At 44.7% G+C, this 17,866-nt stretch overlaps 1 protein-coding gene across 2 annotated transcripts in view; it reads left to right on the top strand.

Annotated features, from left to right (window-relative positions):
* ADAMTS7 (ADAM metallopeptidase with thrombospondin type 1 motif 7) overlaps window positions 1–1,810 on the top strand; it is a 92,458-nt gene extending 90,648 nt beyond the window's left edge. For both annotated transcript variants that reach the window (XM_033920053.1, XM_033920054.1), the window contains one exon: window positions 516–1,810. In XM_033920053.1, the coding sequence (XP_033775944.1) occupies window positions 516–679 (164 nt within the window). In that variant the 3' untranslated portion in view covers window positions 680–1,810. The remainder of the gene's footprint in view (window positions 1–515) is intronic.
* Window positions 1,811–17,866: the final 16,056 nt, after the last annotated feature.

A 17,866-nucleotide genomic window follows, 5' to 3' on the forward strand; every position in this document is an offset into this window, starting at 1 on the left:
ATGCAGAGTGTTTATAAAGTATGTGTGGTGGGACACAAATGTTTGTGGCAATGTTGGACACAAGATAAACCTCCCAATTTTTGGCACTGGAGGAGTATGTTTCATAAGTTGATAGTATTGAAAGCTAGAGATTCTGGACTAATGTTCCTTACTGTTTGGATCTCCAGAACATCTCACATAGAGCTCACAGCTAACGTGCTCAATAACTTGAATGTTTAACCATCCTGGTAAATGTAGCATCATTTGGGGGGGGGGGGGTTGTATGTTGTTATTGGAAGGCTGTAAGAGCTCAGACAGTCTACAGGATGGGGAAGGGTCATAGGAACGGATGTACTGGTTTATGTTGCATTTTGTTGTTGTATTTGATGTCTGTTCTTTGTAATTAGATTAAAAATATTTTTAATAAGAAACATTTTGCAGCTCTGGCAAGGGAACTCCAGGTGATGAAAGGACATACATGCAAGCTAGGAGTGCTTTTCAGAAACCACAACACTTATGTTTTTCTCTCTGTCTAGACTTCAACTGTAAGCGAGATCGTCTGACATTCAGTTTTTGCCAGACGCTAAAGTTCCTGGGAAGGTGCCATCTTCCGACAGTCAAAATACAATGTTGTCACACCTGCCAGGTCTACAGCCCCAACGCTCGAGAGCGTGGCAATGAGCATGCTTCTAGGAGGTGAGACAAGCCTGCTGTAGCAAACAAGGAATCTTCCAAAGACTTGCAAAGTCTGGGAGGTGGACGTCCTGGAAAGGTCCTCTTCCTCTGCGCTTTCATAGGTGCAAGACCTCAGGGAATTCAACAACAATTAGAATCAGACATTGCTTGTACAGTGGATGTCCTTCTTGCTCTTTGTTAAGAAGGTTTAGTTCCTCTGTCTTTCCTGTTGCTTCTTCCCAGAATCTAACGACATCACCAAATGCTGCTGTTCAGCTGCCAGTAACGGGAACAGATGCATTTTGGGATGTGTCTAGAGATACTGGATAGTTTTCCATTGGTTGAGATGGAGTCAGCTTTTCCTTCTAAACGTGTACAAGGAGAGCAGGAAGAAGAGAGAGAGCTCCACTGATGGAAATGACCATGTTATGGCAGCAGCTTTAACAAGTCAAGGAATAGCTTAGTAGCTAGAACAGTGGGCTAGGAATGGGGGAAGCCAGGTTAAAATCCTGCTTCTCCCCCTCACCTTGGGCAGCTTGTTATCTTCCATTGTCTCAGGTAGATCATTTAGATTGTAAGCCCTCTGGAGCAAGAGATGATGTATTGTATCAGTATATAACTTACCTTGAACTTGGATTTTGACCTCAAGAAAGCATGGGACAGGCATGTGGGCTCTCTTAGAGGGAGGACCAGATAGCAGATCATAAGGATGGGCTATATGGCCTTTATCTGCTATCATTTTCTAAGTACTTAAATGCAAAATTCAAAAAGCAGTCTAGAGGCATTTTACCAGAGTTCATGTAGAAAACAGAACAGGGTTGGATAGTCCTCTATGGAAGTTTTTGCCTGTGGCACTGGCAGCTTTATCAACAGAGGGGAATTTCCAAACTGCTGCTTGTATTAGCTGGAGAATTTGTTGGACAGTTTTGGAGTTGTACAGCTCAACGCTCTCCTGTCCAGAGGATTCACGAGCCAGTGCTCTCTCTCTCTACAAGGATAAGGAGGGCTGTCGGCATCTGGTGCTATCTTTTTGTATGGTATTTCTCTTGTCCCTGTGGTGCTGGGAAGCCATTCTATACTTCCTGTATACATTGATATTTAAGAAAATAAGCTGTACTCTGACTTTCTGTTTGAATAAACAGTTGCAAAACTTTCAGACAGCCTGGATGTGACTATCTTTTGTACTTCCCCTGCTCCATAGCCTCTCACGTCCTCTTTTATACTTCACTCAGCCTTGCTTGTCCTGATTTAAGCTTCGCTCCATTTCCCAGCCTTGCCAGGTCAGCTTCACCATTAGAATTAGAAGGTTGCCTAAGGCAGAAGCTTCTAGGTTGGAGCATGGAGCAGTTGCTTTCAGTGCAAAACATGAGGAACCATCAGTGCTTTCTGTAGCCTCTAGAGAGGGTGGAAAGTTGATTTCAAATCATGAAATACCACGTGGGCTGATGCACAGATTAGAGTAATTTACAATATTAAAAGAAGGCAAATATAATTATTAAAAGAGAAAGACAAAACATTCACACACAAAAAGAAGCATTTGTGAGTCCAGTAAGCCCACCAGGTACCTAATGTTCCACCCTAATTTCGCATGTTATCACAAAAAAAAGATTTTTTAATTTCCATGAATAGCTGGCAGTGTAGCGTGTTAACTCAAAGTGTGGCTGTTTAGGATCGGCAAAATAATTAATGGGAAGAAGTTCTTCTCAAGTGTTTTGAAAATACATTATGCATGTGGGAAAGAAGGAACCCAAGTTCTAACTACGTGGAGGGGCATAATCAAAAAATATGTCTAAGTCCGTTTTGGGCCTAAGTTGCTAGTCGCCCAAAGTCGGACATGTCAGAAATCCATTCTCGAAAAATACATCAAAAATATTTCTTTTTTTGAGAATCATCTACTTCTAAGTCAAGCCGTTTGATTGTCCAGACCGCTAACTCGTCTATCTTTATACCCCATTCTCGTTCAAAAATTCATCCAAGTCAAAAACACCTAAAACAAGACCTTTTGGATGTCAGCATGGCAACAGAGTGGTGGGGTTACTACTGCAAACTTCACAAAAAGGGTGCCACATAAACATCTCACCACAACTCCCTTTTAGGTCATGGTGAGCCCCCCCAAAACCTACTAGATCCACATGTCTACCACTCCAATAACCCTTATGGCTGCAGATGTCACCTATATGGCAGTACAATAGGGTTTGGGGAGGTTTTGGGGGGTGTTTCACCATGAATGCAGTGGATAGAGTGGCTGATGGGCCTGGGTCCTCTCTATGGTTCACTAGCCCACCCCCCAGACTACTTAAGCCACCTCTGTGCAGCCCTACAAGTCCAGGTGCTGATGTTCTGGAGGCAGGTATGTACGTTTTTATTCCGATTTTTATGGTATTGTGGGGGGGGGTCAGTGACCACTGAGGCAGTGTGTGGGGGTCTGTACTTTGTGTTTGCAGTGGTTATCTGGTCACTTCTGGGCATTTAGACCTGTTTTTAGATCGCCTGAGTCACTACTACAAGTTCCATCTAGGCAATCTCGTTAAACTTTCAGTTATACTTAAGAACATAAGAATTTTCCGCTGCTGGGTCAGACCAGTGATCCATCCTGCCCAGCAGTCTACTCACACCATGGCCCCCAGGTCAAGACCAGTGCCCCGAGACCAGCCCTACCTGTTTACGTTTTGGTTCAACAGGAACCTGTCCAACTTTGTCTAAAATCCCTGGAGGGTGTTTTCCCCTATAACAGCCTCTGGAAGAGCGTTCCAGTTTTCCACCACTCTCTGGGTGAAGAACTTCCTTATGTTTGTACGGAATCTCTCCTCTTTCAACTTTAGAGAGTGCCCTCTCGTTCTTCCTACCTTGGAAAGGGTGAACAACTTGTCTTTATCTACTAAGTCTATTTCCTTCAGTATCTTGAATGTTTCTATCATGTCCTCTCTGTCTCCTCTTTTCAAGGGAGAAGAGGCCCAGTTTCTCTAATCTCTCACTGTACGACAACACCTCCAGCCCCTTTGCCATTTTAGTCGCTTTTATCTGGACTCTTTCGAGTAGTACCGTGTCCTTCTTCATGTACGGCGACCAGTGCTGGACGCAGTACTCCAGGTGCGAGTGCACCATGGCCCGGTACAGCGGCATGACAACCCTCTCCGATCTGTTCATGATCCCCTTCTTAATCATTCCCAACATTCTGTTTGCTCTTTTTGCCGCTGCCGCACATTGCGCAGACAGCTTCATCGTCTTGTCAACCAGTACTCCCAAGTCTCTTTCCTGAGGGTCTCTCCAAGTACCGCCCGGACATCCTGTATTCGTGCATAAGATTCTTGTTACCGACATGCATTACCTTACACTTATCTACGTTGAACCTCATCTGCCATGCCGCAGCCCATTTCTCGAGCGTGTTTATGTCACGTTGCAGATGTTTGCAATCCTCCTGCGTCTTCACTACTCTAAATAACTTCGTATCGTCCGCAAATTTAATCACCTCACTCGTCATACCAATTTCCAGGTCGTTTATAAATATGTTGAAGAGTACAGGTCCAAGCACCGAAACCTGCGACACTCCACTGGTGACGCTTTTCCAGTCTGAGTTGAAGCAGTTCAGCTATAGTCCCTTTGAGTTCCTTGATTACCCTTGGATGGATGCCATCTGGTCCTGGGGATTTATCATTTTTAAGCCTATCAATCTGCCAGCATACCTCTTCTAGACTGACCGTCAACCCTGTCAGTTTCCCATCTTTGTTTCCCGAATATAGCCTGTCGGCTTCCGGTATGTTGCGTATATCCTCTTCGGTAAACACAGATGTAAAAAATGTGTTCAGTTTGTCAGCGATGACTTTGTCCTCCTTTAGCACTCCCTTCATTCCTCGGTCATCCAGCGGCCCCACCTCTTCCTCGCAGGTCGTTTCCCCTTAATATATTGAAAGAACGGCTTGAAGTTTTTCGGCTCCTTGGCTATTTTTGCCTCATAGTCTCTTTTGGCCCCTTTTACCACCTTATGGCATCTGTGTTAATGCTGTTTGTGCTTTTTCCAGTTTTCATCCGTTTTTGACCTTTTCCATTCCTTAAACAAAGTCTTCTTGTCTCTGATCGCTTCCTTCACTGCTACAGTGAGCCACGCCAGTTCCTTGTTCTTTTTCCTCTTGGATTTCTTGTTGATACGCGGTATATATAGATTTTGCACCTCGGTGACTGTGTCCTTAAAAAGGGACCATGCTTGCTCTAGCGTCTTTACAGTGCTTATCCTCTTCTTGATCTTTCTCCCCACCATGAGTCTCATCCCTTCGTAATTCCCTTTTCAGAAGTTCAGCGCCGTGGCCGTCGTTCTGGATCGATGTTTCGTCCTCGTGTCCAGGTTGAAGCAATTCATTTTATGATCACTGGTTCCTAGCATCCCCTCTACTTCTACACCATGCGCCGGTCCTCGTAGTCCATTTAGAATTAAGTCCAAAATTGCAGTACGACTAAGCCTAGGTCAGCCCATGTTCTACCCAAATCCTGCCCTCACCATTCCTCCTGAAACGCCCCTGTCAGCTCTGTGTATACAGCGGCACTGAAAAGGCCTAAGCTGTTTTTAGATACGTCTAAAACACGTATTTTAGATATGTCTAAAACAAGATTTTTTAATTTCCATGAATAGCTGGCAGTGTAGCGTGTTAACTCAAAGTGTGGCTGTTTAGGATCGGCAAAATAATTAATGGGAAGAAGTTCTTCTCAAGTGTTTTGAAAATACATTATGCATGTGGGAAAGAAGGAACCCAAGTTCTAACTACGTGGAGGGGCATAATCAAAAAATATGTCTAAGTCCGTTTTGGGCCTAAGTTGCTAGTCGCCCAAAGTCGGACATGTCAGAAATCCATTCTCGAAAAATACATCAAAAATATTTATTTTTTTGAGAATCATCTACTTCTACGTCAAGCCGTTTGATTGTCAAGCTCTCTCTCTGCCCGTGTCCTCGCCGCCCCGATTGGTGCTGGCGGCGGCTGCCGGGAGGAGGGCTTCTTGGAGCGCCGCCACACACCAACACCTTCACAGTCTCCTGAGTGTCCTCGCCACTCCGATTGCCGCTTCTGCGACGCAGGCGGGGATAGAAAGGGTAAGGGAACCGAGTCAGCGGGTTGTGCTGGGAGGGAAGAGAAGCCGTCTGCCTCGGGTTTTTCAAGGCCTGGCTTCTTTGGGCAGCAGCAGCGTTTACAATTCGCTGATGTTGCTGGCTTCAGGCCTTCCTTTCTGGCGGTTCCTGCCTACTTTCTGTTTCAGGAAGATGACCCGACAGAGAGGAAGACCTGAAGCCGGCAACAGCAATGAATTGTGAATGCTGCTGCCCGATGAAGTTCAAGGAGGAAAAGGAGCAGAGGGGGAGAGAATGGCTTGGAGGGAAGAAGAGATGGCAGGGCATGGAGGGAAGGAGGAATGTATGCCAGACTAAGGGGAAAGGAAGGAGGAGATGCCATATGGAACAGAGAGAGAGAGGGCGGACACTGGATGGAAAGAGAAGATAGGGCAGTGAATGGAAGGGTAAGACAGAGGGTGAACAGTAGATAGAAGGGGTAGAGAGAGGGAGACAGACACTGAATGGAAGTGTGGGGGAGAGGAAGGACAGCCACTGAATGGAAGTCTGAGGGACAAGGGAGCAGACCTTGGAAGGAAGTGGGGAGGAGAAAGAAAAAAGGGCACATGCAGGATTGAGGGAAGAGGATAGAGTTAGAAATAAAGATAGACAGACAGCATCCAAGGAGAGAGAGACAAATAAAAAAAAAAACCAGACATACATGTAATCTAGCACCCGTTAATGTAACGGGCTTAAACACTAGTATTGTATAAGTCTCTGGTGCATGGGAAGGCTGGCCCGTTGAGAGCTTGCCAGTTATTGTGTCACACTAAGCCAGTCTGACAGACAGTATCTTCCCCTGATGAAGCCATTTGGGTGAAATGGAGCAAACTCCATAGAGAGTTAAGTGCTGTACTGTTTTATTTATTTGGTGACACATATAGTTTTTGGAATTTTTTTGGCCGATGACCGAGGTTATTTCCTGGGGTTGGGTTCGCTATAGGATATATCTTGGCGGCCCCTCATTATGCTGGTTTATTTAAGATATTTATAACAAGACATTGAGTCTTATGTGGTTCCACTCCATATTTGTATAGCAATATAATTTTCGGGGACCTCGTCCTTTCCTTTTTTGACTATAGCCTACGATTTATGGCAAAGGCCACTTCTCCCCACTGCTTTCCAACCCAGCCAGCAGATGAACCGTTCCTCTTATCCATGACATCCTGTTTGTCTGTTTAGATTGTAAGCTCTTTGGAACAGGGATGGTTTTCTTTGCGACTCTGTACAGCGCTGTGTACATCTGGTAGCACTATAAAAATAATTGATAATAGTAGTAACCAATTTTGTAGCAGCCCTCTGGTCTGATTCCATGCTATTTATATCTTTTTGAAGGAACAGTCTCCAAAATTGCACAGTATTCCAAAAGGGGCTTCACCAGAGACTTACCCTATACAATATGTAGCTAGAATTTGGGTTCCACTTTGCACTTGCTCACATTAAACATCATCTTCCATTGGAATACCCCATTTCCCAGTCTTAATAAAGTCCTCTAGCAATTATTCACAATCTTCTTGGGATGTAACAACTTTGTGTCATCAGCAAATGTAATGACCTCACCAGAATTTGATACTATCCTGTTGCCTTCTAAATTTTCTGTTGAGTGGGTACAGATGGAAATGATGTCTTTCAGCACTAAATATCGTGTGGCTCTCGGATCTGCTGCAGTGCAAAGCTGGGGTCATCAGAAGTATCAACCCTCATAATGTATTTGCAAAACACTCCTCAGATTACTTTTGCAGACATGCTTCCAAAAAATAGTATCGTAAACCTTCAGCAGTAGAGACTGCATCCCATTACCCTCACAATCCCAGCAGCAAAAATAGTGCTTCCTATAAACCCTCCAACAAAGAGTGCACTCTGGAACCCCCACAAAGGGATTGGAACTTGTAAACCGCACTCAAAGCGGTTTACACACAGCTACTTCAAGCGATTTCCCTCTGGGCTCTCAAATTATCTAATGTACTTGGGGCAGTGGAGGATTAATTAACTTGTCTGGGGTCACAAGGAACACTACTGGGTTTAAACCCACAAGCATCTAACCAGTACGCCACACTCTATAACCCCCACAACACCTTCAGCAAAGAGAGCACAATCTATAACTCCCAGAAGCAAAGAAAGTGCACCCTATAACCCCCTTGATCCCCACAGCAATAAGAGTGCACTCAGGGGGTGCTGCAAAAGGATGCCTCTATGTATGTTATGTGAAAAGCCCAACACAGGCTCCTATATGGAGTGGAGCAGTAGCCCATTATATAGTGCAATTAGATTCAAGTCTTACTGTGGCTCCTTGTGTCCCTGGGCAAGTCACTTAACCCTCCAGGTACAAAAAACAGATTGTGAGCCCACTAGGGACAGAGAAAACACCTGCAAAGAATTTACTCTCTCTCTTCTCACTAGGCCTTTTTGCTCCCTAGTGGATTTTCAGATGGTTGCTCCTCATCCCTCTAAGGCCTGTTTGGCCTCTACAGAAAACTCTGTGGCCCCTTCTCTATGGAACCAGCTTTCCCTTAGCCTGAAGGGTTAGGCTAGTAGGATTCAAGATTTGCCTTCAGGCTCATTTCTTCCAATTAGCTTTCATAGTCTCAGGCTGTTGAGGTTCCTTTTCACCATGTTCAGCAGGTTTTACAAGTAGCCTATGTGTGTGCTGAAGAAATTCTTTTTCTGGAGTTCCTTTCATTTGTTATTTGTATCTTATTCAACATCTGGCAAGAGAGTATATCAAATTTTAATAAACTACCACAAAAAAAGCAGTATATCAAATCCATGTCACCACCTCCTTATAAAACAGGCTCCCAGAAGCAGATTCAGTAGTGTGTAGGGTTACCAGATGTCCAGGAAAACCTAGAAATGTCCTGATAACTCTCATTGCCTTAGCACTCATTAAGTTTGGCAATGGTGACCTCAGTGACTTTGACATCTCACAACAAACTACGTGCTGCAGCAGAATGGCTAACAGACAAAAAAATTGCTGAAGATGTTATTGCTCTGTTCGAGAGAATTCTCCAAGCTACACTGCTGTTCACTGGGACTATAAAGTGATTAAACATCATCTTGGAGACCCTCACAAATGACATCTGGTGCTCCAAAATACACAGAAGTTAAACTCCTGGGTGTGCCAACTTATCTGATGCTAAAGGCATGTCAGAAGCAGACACAACTTACAAGCCTCCAGATATATACTTAAATATAAACCAAGGTAACCTTTTTCCCCAAAAAAGGAGGAAAAAAGGTTGACTCAAATATAAACCAGGAGGGTTTATATTCAAATGCCCTGCCAGACTCTGCACCCACTCACCCCTTCCTCACTGCTCTGTCCTGCCAGGCTCTGCTTCCTGTCTCCCATCCCTCACTCCCTCCTCTGCCCTGCCAGACTCTGCACCCAGCCCCATCCCTCCCTGCCCTGTCAGGTTCTGCACTCTGTCCTCCCCCCTCTCCCAAAGCCTTGCAGACTTCCACTGGACCTGCCGTAAGACCTGGTGGTCCAGCAGTGGGCTGAGACAGGAGGGATTCCTCCTGCCCGACTAACAATTTTCACCTCCCTCCCGCCTCCACAGACCTAATTCACGTCAAACATAGGCGCCAGAAATGTAGGTCTTTAAAATCCCTGGTGGTCCAGCAATGAACTGGGGCAGGAGTGATTGTCCTACACTCTTGCCCCGTGCAGAGCCGCTATCTGAATGTTTGCCGCAAGTTCCCGCAGTCTTGTGGTTGCTGTGAGAACTCACGGCAGCTATTCAGATAGCAGCTCTGCACTGGGCAGGAGCACAGGAAGATCGTTCCTGCCTGGTTCACCGCTGGACCACCAGTGATTTCAAAGGTACTATTTATCCTAATCAGGGAGGCAGGAAGATGGTTAAAATTGTTAGAGTCGGCCGGGACAAGAGGCGGGCCTGTCCCGGCCCACTGCTGGATCGCCAGGTCTTATGGTACGCGATCAGTGGCCATTTTTAGATGGCTTCTGATACAGACGCCATTTGTAGAATCTGGCCCTGAATGCTTGAGTGTTTGGAATGCCATTAGTAGATGCCTACATCAAAGTCTACATGTTTAGCTATTAGCAATGTTAAATTTCTGTTAATTTCCACAATAAAAGGTTCATCGACAGCGTGGAAGAGGAAGATATGGCGGTGGTGATCCACGTGGGGACAAACAACGTGAGCAACAGGAACTACAGTAGGGAGGGACTGAAGGACCAGTTCCAGATGCTAGGAGGGAAGCTGAAGACCAGAACGCCGAGGGTAGCGTTTTTGGAGATCCTGCCGGTACCCAGGGCCGACGAGAAGAGGCAGACAGAGCTGCAAGCAGTCAACATGTGGATAAGGCGCTGGTGTGAGGAAGAAGGATTCCACTTCGTGTGCAACTGGATGATGTTCTGGGGAAAGAGCAAACTATTCAGGAAGGATGGATTCCACCTCAGCAGCGACGGAACGAGGCTGCTTGCAAGCATCAAGAGAGAAATTGAACAGTTTTTAAACTAGGAAGAAGGGGAAAGCCAACATTCAACCAAGAGTCGATAGTTCGGGAACCGGTATACCCAGAGGATACCATGCAGGTAGATAGTAGGGAAGACTCACCGGATCATAGGCAAGACAGAAATCCTGACAGATCGAAAGGGAAGGAAAGCAAGAAAGTAACAAGCCACAAACTCAAGTGTATGTACACAAACGCAAGGAGCCTATGGAATAAGATGGGAGAATTGGAAGCTATGGCACAAAAAGATAACCTCAACATCATCAGCATCACGGAAACATGGTGGAACGAGAAAAACATCTGGGACACTGTGCTACCGGGATACAAGCTATACCACAGAGACAGAGTGGGTCAAAAAGGTGGGGGAATTGCCCTATACGTCAAAGAGGGAATAGAGTCTACCGGAGAGAACACGCCGGAAACAAAAAATAAGGTAGAGTCTCTGGGTCAAAATTCCAGGAAAAAATGGAACGGAAACAAAGATCGGCATCTACTACCGACCCCCAGGGCAGTCCGAACAAATTGATGGAGAAATGACGGACGAGATTAAACGCAACTGCAAGGGAGGCAACGCAGTTATAATGGGTGACTTCAATTATCCGGGGATAGACTGGAACCTAGGCACCTGGATGCTGTAAGTTCCTGGATGTTGTAGGCGTTTGCTTCCTGGAACAACTTGTCAAGGAAAATATAAGAGGAAATGCAATTTTGGACTTAATTCTAAATGGACTATGAAGACCAACGCAAGGTGTACAAGTAGAAGGAACGCTGGGCAACAGTGATCACAATGTGATCCGCTTCAACCTGGACAAAGGGGCAAAACATCGATCCAGAACAACGGCCATGACACTGAACTTCCGAAAAGGGAATTATGAAGGGATGACTCATGATGGGGAAGAAGATTAAGAATGCTAGAGCAAGCATGGTCCCTTTTTAAGGACACAGTCACTGAGGTGCAAAATCTATAAATACCGCATATCAACAAGGGATCCAAGAGGAAAAAGAATAAGGAACCGGCGTGGATCACTGTAGCGGTGAAGGAAGCGATCAGAGACAAGAAGACTTCGTTTAAGGAATGGAAAAGGTCAAAAACGGACGAAAACTGGAAAAAGCACAAACAACATCAAAGCAGGTGCCATAAGGTGGTAAGAGAGGCCAAAAGAGACTACGAGGAAAAAATAGCCAAGGAGGCAAAAAACGTCAAGCCGTTCTTTCGATATATTAAGGGGAAACGAATCGCGAAGAAAGCGGTGGGGCCGTTGGATGACCATGGAATAAAGGGAGTGCTAAAGGAGGACAAAGCCATCGCCAACAAACTTAACACATTTTTTGCATCTGTATTTACCGGAGGACATACACAACATAATGGAAGCCAACAGGCTATACACAGGAAATGAAGACGGGAAACTGACAGGGTTGACGGTCAGCCTAGAAGAGGTATGCAAGCAGATTGATAGGCTTAAAAACGATAAATCCCCAGGAGCAGATGGCATCCATCCGAGGGTAATCAAGGAACTGAAAGAGGCTATAGCTGAACTGCTTCAACTAATAGCCAATCTGTCGATCAAATCGGGAAGGATTCCGGAAGACTGGAAAATGGCAAATGTTACGTCGATCTTCAAGAAAGGTTCGAGGGGTGATCCGGGAAACTACAGACCGGTGAGTCTGACCTCGGTACCGGGAAAGATAGTAGAGGCGCTGATAAAAGACCGCATCATTGATCACCTTGACAGACACAATCTGATGAGGACCAGCCAGCACAGCTTCAACAAAGGAAGATCTTGCTTGATGAACTTGCTGCACTTCTTCGAGGGAGTAAACAGGCAGATAGACAAGGGTGACCCAGTTGACATTGTATATCTGGATTTTCAGACAAGGTTCCTCATGAATGACTACTTCTAAAAATTGTGAGCTATGGAATTGAGGGTGAAATACTCACGTGGATTAAAAACTGGCTGGCGGATAGGAAACAGAGAATGGAGGTAAATGGACAATATTCGGACTGGAGTGCCGCAGGGTTCGGAGCTTGGACCCATGCTCTTCAACATATTTATAAACGACCTGGAAATTGGTACGATGAGTGAGGTGATTAAATTTGCAGACGATATGAAGTTATTCAGAGTAGTGAAGATGCAGGAGGATTGCGAAGACCTGCAACGTGACATAAACACGCTCGAGAAATGGGCTGTGACATGGCAAATGAAGTTTAACGTGGATAAGTGTAAGGTGATGCATGTCGGTAGCAAGAATCTTATACACAAATACACAAATCTTATACACAAATACGGTGCAGTACTTGGAGAGACCCCCAGGAAAGAGACTTGGGAGTACTGGTCGACAAGACGATGAAGCCGTCTGCGCAATGCGTGACGGTGGCAAAAAGGGCGAACAGAATGCTGGGAATTATTACGAAGGGGATCACAAAAAGATCGGAGAAGGTTATCATGCCGCTGTACCAGGCCATGGTACGCCCTCACCTGGAATACTGTGTCCAGCACTGGTTGCCGTACATGAAGAAGGACATGGTACTACTCCAGGGATTCAAGATGAAGTTAGACAAGTTCCTGCTGAACCAGAAAGTACGCAGGTAAGGGTAGTCTCAGGGCACTGGTTTTTGACCTAAGGGCTGCCGTGGGAGCGGACTGTTGAGCACGATGAACCACTGGTCTGACCCAGCAGCGGCAATTCTTATGTTCTTAAAATACAGCTAGATTTTTTGCATAAAGTCCCAGATTCTGAAAGTGGTGCCATTGTCAGTGGCTGCCAATCACGTGACGGCAACAGGTACAGAATAGTGCGTCCGACAAAGGGAGCCGGAGATGTAGGCCTTCATTTTCAGCACCTGCTTATGTGAATTACACCTCCTTAGGCACATTAGGCTGCCTAATACCACTTACAGTGCTAGCCACGCCCAGAGTAGCGTTAGGTGACCTAAAGCGCCTAAGGATGCACTATTCCGTCTCTGATTTTTGTAGGTGTCCTGAAAATCAGTTAAAAATGTTGTTTCAATGGCGTTTTTCACTGAGTTTGTCCTCCAGTTAGAGAAGCTGGGCCAAAATGTCTTTTTATCAATGTATCATTGGTGAGTGTGATAACATAAAAGTTATAGCTAAAATACCAAGAAATGTGCTCCATTAAACAAAAATAATAGCAAATTTTAAGAAAAACAGAGTTTTATGTGATCAGTGTCTTTGAGGGACCCCAGGATGGGCTTTAAAAATTATTTTTTGATTAAGCATAAGCAAAATCCTGGGAAAAACTTCAATTCACACCGGTTTTCCAACTTTAATTTTTTTCTGGACATTGCAGGGAGTGTTGTGAAGTATGTGGAGAGAGTTACTCTTCACCTGGAATAGTGGTTAATCAATGAAACAGTGCCTCCTGATGGTCTGAAATCCATGATGCAGTTTTATTATGAGACTTGGCTCTGGGGAGCAGGAGATAAGGCACGCAAGCAAACTGATTAAGAGGATGGAAGTCCTTTCATATGAGGAAAGGCTTCAGGTTTGGGCTCCTCAGCTCAGGGATATGATCGAGAGCTACAAAATTGTGAATGATATAGAATGACTAAATGTGAATAGATTGCTTTACTCTTTGAAAAAGGACAAAAACTAGGGAATATGGACAATGGAAAATGTAGTATCACTTTAAGCTTTAACAGGCTTTTAGACTGCCTGCAGCGCGCATGCGCAAGTGTCTTCCTGCCCGATGCCAGCTCGCAAGGTCATCAGTTTTGCATTTTCCACTGAGTGAAGACGATGTATCTTTTGTTTTTCAGTCGACTTGCCTTCCAATTTTACTTAAATCCTTTTCAAGTACTTCAAGTTTCTCTTCTACTATTTTTCTTTTGAAAACAAATGACGAAGAAATGTAGAAAGGAAAAAAATTTTGGACTTTCTTCAAACTTCTTTTACTTAGCGGCCTTCATACAAATTTTCATCCTGACTTCTTCCGGGAGCATCGATGGATTTTCAGCTTTGTTTCTACTCCAACCCGGCTTGCCCTCTCCAACACTATCTGGCTCCAGGGCTATAGATTGGAAGAAGGAAAACACTATTGATTAATGTCAAAGTTTTTATTTTCTTGTTTATTTATTTCCACATATAGGTCTGGAGTCGGACTTCCAGTGACTGGGATTGGCTGGTATTGGAAGACATTAATGCTTCCATCTGCTTCCATCAGTGGCATATTAGCATCGAGTTTATTAGATGCATGCCTTCTAAACCATGACGACGCAAATGCATCGCAGTGGACAGAGCCCTGCCATTAAGCATCAAGTCCGCTTGATGCAAGTCCTTTGGGGCGATACAGATTGTAATTTCTGAAGCGCATCGCTTTTTCAGGCACTCATGCTTCGACGCCTATGGCACTTTTAATACCATTGATGTTGTATGGTTATGGTGTTTCCTTATCGATGGACATCGGTAGAACCCCACCCTGCGGTACTGTTGATATCCACTTAGTCAGTTATCGGTACATGATTTGAGATTGCAGGAGGCTCACTTTTTCTGTAGACTGATCTCTACTTCAGTGTCAGCAACCTCATCAGTGCCAGTTTGCCTGAGCATAGTTTTCATAAGGTACAAGATACTGCTTCAGAGTCTATCCTCAAACGTCGCTCTCCTTAGTATCGATGTTCTTTAAACACATCGATGCCGGTGTCGTCCTTCTGTGCAGGAAGTGAGATGTCCAAATCAACCAGTGGAAATGTTATTAAAGTGTAAAAAGTCTCTACAAAGTCCCAACTAGGATCCCAGTTTCGGCAGTATAAACCGCCTTCTTCAGGGGACTTACAAACAACAATTATTCGTTGGCCAAGAGCAGTGCTCGCTTTAAAAAATGTAGTGGAGCGTATCGGCATCTGCTAACTCCTCACACACCGAAAAGAGACTTTTAACATTTCCACTGGCTGATTTGGACATCTCACTTGCCTTTTTGGTTCGTGTAGTGTAATCAAAGGCCTAAACACTTTTTAGATAAAAACCCTAACAGAGACTCTAAAGGCTAAACTATTACCTAAACTGACTTTTCTGAAAAAACAGAAAACTGAACTAAAAAAGTAAACGAGGAGGATAGTGAAATAAGCTGCTGAAGCTCAAGTTTTACCTTTTCCCAAATTTGAATACCAACAAGTAAATTATTCCAATAGAGTGTTTCTTCCCCTTAGCTTCCAGATTGTCTTGTAATATACTGGAACAGACCGAAGGTCCATCAAGCCCAGTATCCTGGTTCAAACAGTGGCCAATCCAGGTCCCAAGTACCTAGCTAGATCCCAAGTAGTAAAACAGATTTTATGCTGAAATAATTTAAAAATTGTTTTCATTTTAAAATACGCTGAAGAAAGGCTTGAGGCAATGTGGTTGCTGAAAAATACAACATCTGATACTCCAGAAGGGGAATGCTAAGGGCACAGTGCCAGTTCAGCCACCCCCACCATACCATTTTCCATATTACCAGAGAGTCTCCAGCTGAGATGTGGATTCCAGTTAACTGAGCAAAAGAATCAGTCTCCCATTTGTGACTCACTACTGCCCTCTGCTGTCCCATTGTAATGAGAAGTGTTTTCATACCCAAACAGGAGCATCTTTACAGGCTCGACACATGACATATTTTATAAATGATCTGACAACTTTTTCTGTTCCAACAGTTTCTTTGAATTTCTAGTTCCATCAAAACTGGTCTCCTCTAGGCTACGGTGTCATCAAAGAGAGTAACAGAGGATATCATATTACCTCTCCCCTTTAAATGTTGTGGGCATCCCAAAATAGATATAAAAGAACTAGATGAGGTACAGAGAAGGGTGGCTAAAATGATCAAGTGGTGGAATGACTCATGAGGAAAAGCTAAACAAATGAAGAGTATTACACAGGCCGACATAATCCTGAGTCATGTGGAATGGGGAGACGCAAACCAGTTGGTTATATTTATGTTTATTACTGGAGTTGATACAGTGCAATTCAAATGTATATGCATTACATAGAAATAAAAAAATGGGAGTGGAAGGGGGAGAAAGAGAAGAAAAAAAGAGCACCCCACGCTACAGAGCTGCCGAGTTGGAGTCCTTGTGGGACATGTTGTTTGGTGATGCAGTTTTTTTATTTGGGGTATTTATATACCGCCTAGCAAGGTTATCTAAAATCAGATACTCAAGCATTTTCCCTATCTGTCCTAGCAGGCTCACAATCTATCTAATGTACCTGGGGCAACGAAGGATTGAGTGACTTGCCTAGGATCACAAGGAAAAACATGAGATTTGAACCCACAACCTCCAGCTCTAACCACTAGGCCACTGATACAGCCTAGGTCAGATTTGTTGATGTTGTGTGTTCTTCTAAATATTTCTGTTTTCTGGGTTTGTCTTGTCTGCTTAGGTTGCCATCATCTTGGAGTTTGCAAACCAGCTGCCCTGTTGCTTTCTGGTATACTTAATGGGAATCCTGCTGATTTCTTCCAGCCATCAGTGGCATGCAGTCAGGGTCTTCAGCGATTACCCAGCTTTTGTTTTTGTATACTTTTTGCTTGGTTGAGCGGGCAGCTCAATACAGTCTGCCTCTTGTCAGCCTGGGACGTTCCTCTACCTGTAGACTGCCCGGTGGTTCCTTACTTAATTTAGAAGCGTCGCTGCCTTTTGTCAGCCCAGGGCCTTTCCTTTGATACTTAGTTGCATCTGGACTGACCAGAGGCAGCAAAAGGAATTGCTGGTGGGTGGGAGAGAGGAATGAGAGAAACGGACACTGGGACAATGGGGAGAGGAAGACAGCTGTGTTTTAATCTTTCCCTGCTGGCAAGCCAGAACAAGTTTAAAGGATCCCGGGGAAGGGGTGAAGTGAGTGAGAGATGCCAAAACATGAGGGTGAGGAGCCAGTGCTGGAGGAATGGCTATTTTGGCATTAAAGAATAAGAACATAAGAATTGCTGCTGGATCAGACTAGTAGTCCATCGTGCCCAGCAGTCCACTCATGCGGCAGCCCCCAGGTCAAAGATCAGTGCTCTGAGTCCAGCCTCACCTGCGTATGTTTCAGTTTAGCAGGAACTTGTCCAACTTTGTCTTGAATCCCTGGAGGGTGTTTTCCCCTATAACAGGCTCCGGAAGAGTGTTCCAGTTTTCCACCACTCTCTGGGTGAAGAAGAACTTCCTTACGTTTGTACGGAATGTAACCCCTTTCAAATTTAGAGAGTGCCCTCTCGTTCTCTCTACCTGGGAGAGGGTGAAAAATCTGTCTTTATCTGCTAAGTCTATTTCCTTCAGTATTTTGAATGTTTCGATCATGTCCCCTCTGTCTCTTCTTTTCAAAGGAGAAGAGGCCCCCGACCCCTTGGATACCATCCCCATGTCATTCTTTAAGGAGAGAGGGAAGAATCAGCGTATGAATGGGCACAACCACTGACCCTCAAGGACCGAGGTTGAGAATTAACTCCAAGGACTTTTCTTAGAGATCAGACTCCACAGGTGACCCTTGAGGGAAGGAATGCTGGCCTAGTGCCTAACCCTCAGTAAGCCTAGTTCTAAGAGAGAGGTTGTATAGCCTGTCTGCCTCTGCCCACCCCTAGGTTCAAATTACTCTTATACTACTCTTAAATTACCCAAATGACCCTCCACAGATTATCTTAACAAGGACAATTTCCATAAACCTGAAACAGACC

The sequence above is a fragment of the Geotrypetes seraphini genome, chromosome 14, assembly GCF_902459505.1.
Source record: "Geotrypetes seraphini chromosome 14, aGeoSer1.1, whole genome shotgun sequence".
Taxonomy (NCBI): domain Eukaryota; kingdom Metazoa; phylum Chordata; class Amphibia; order Gymnophiona; family Dermophiidae; genus Geotrypetes; species Geotrypetes seraphini.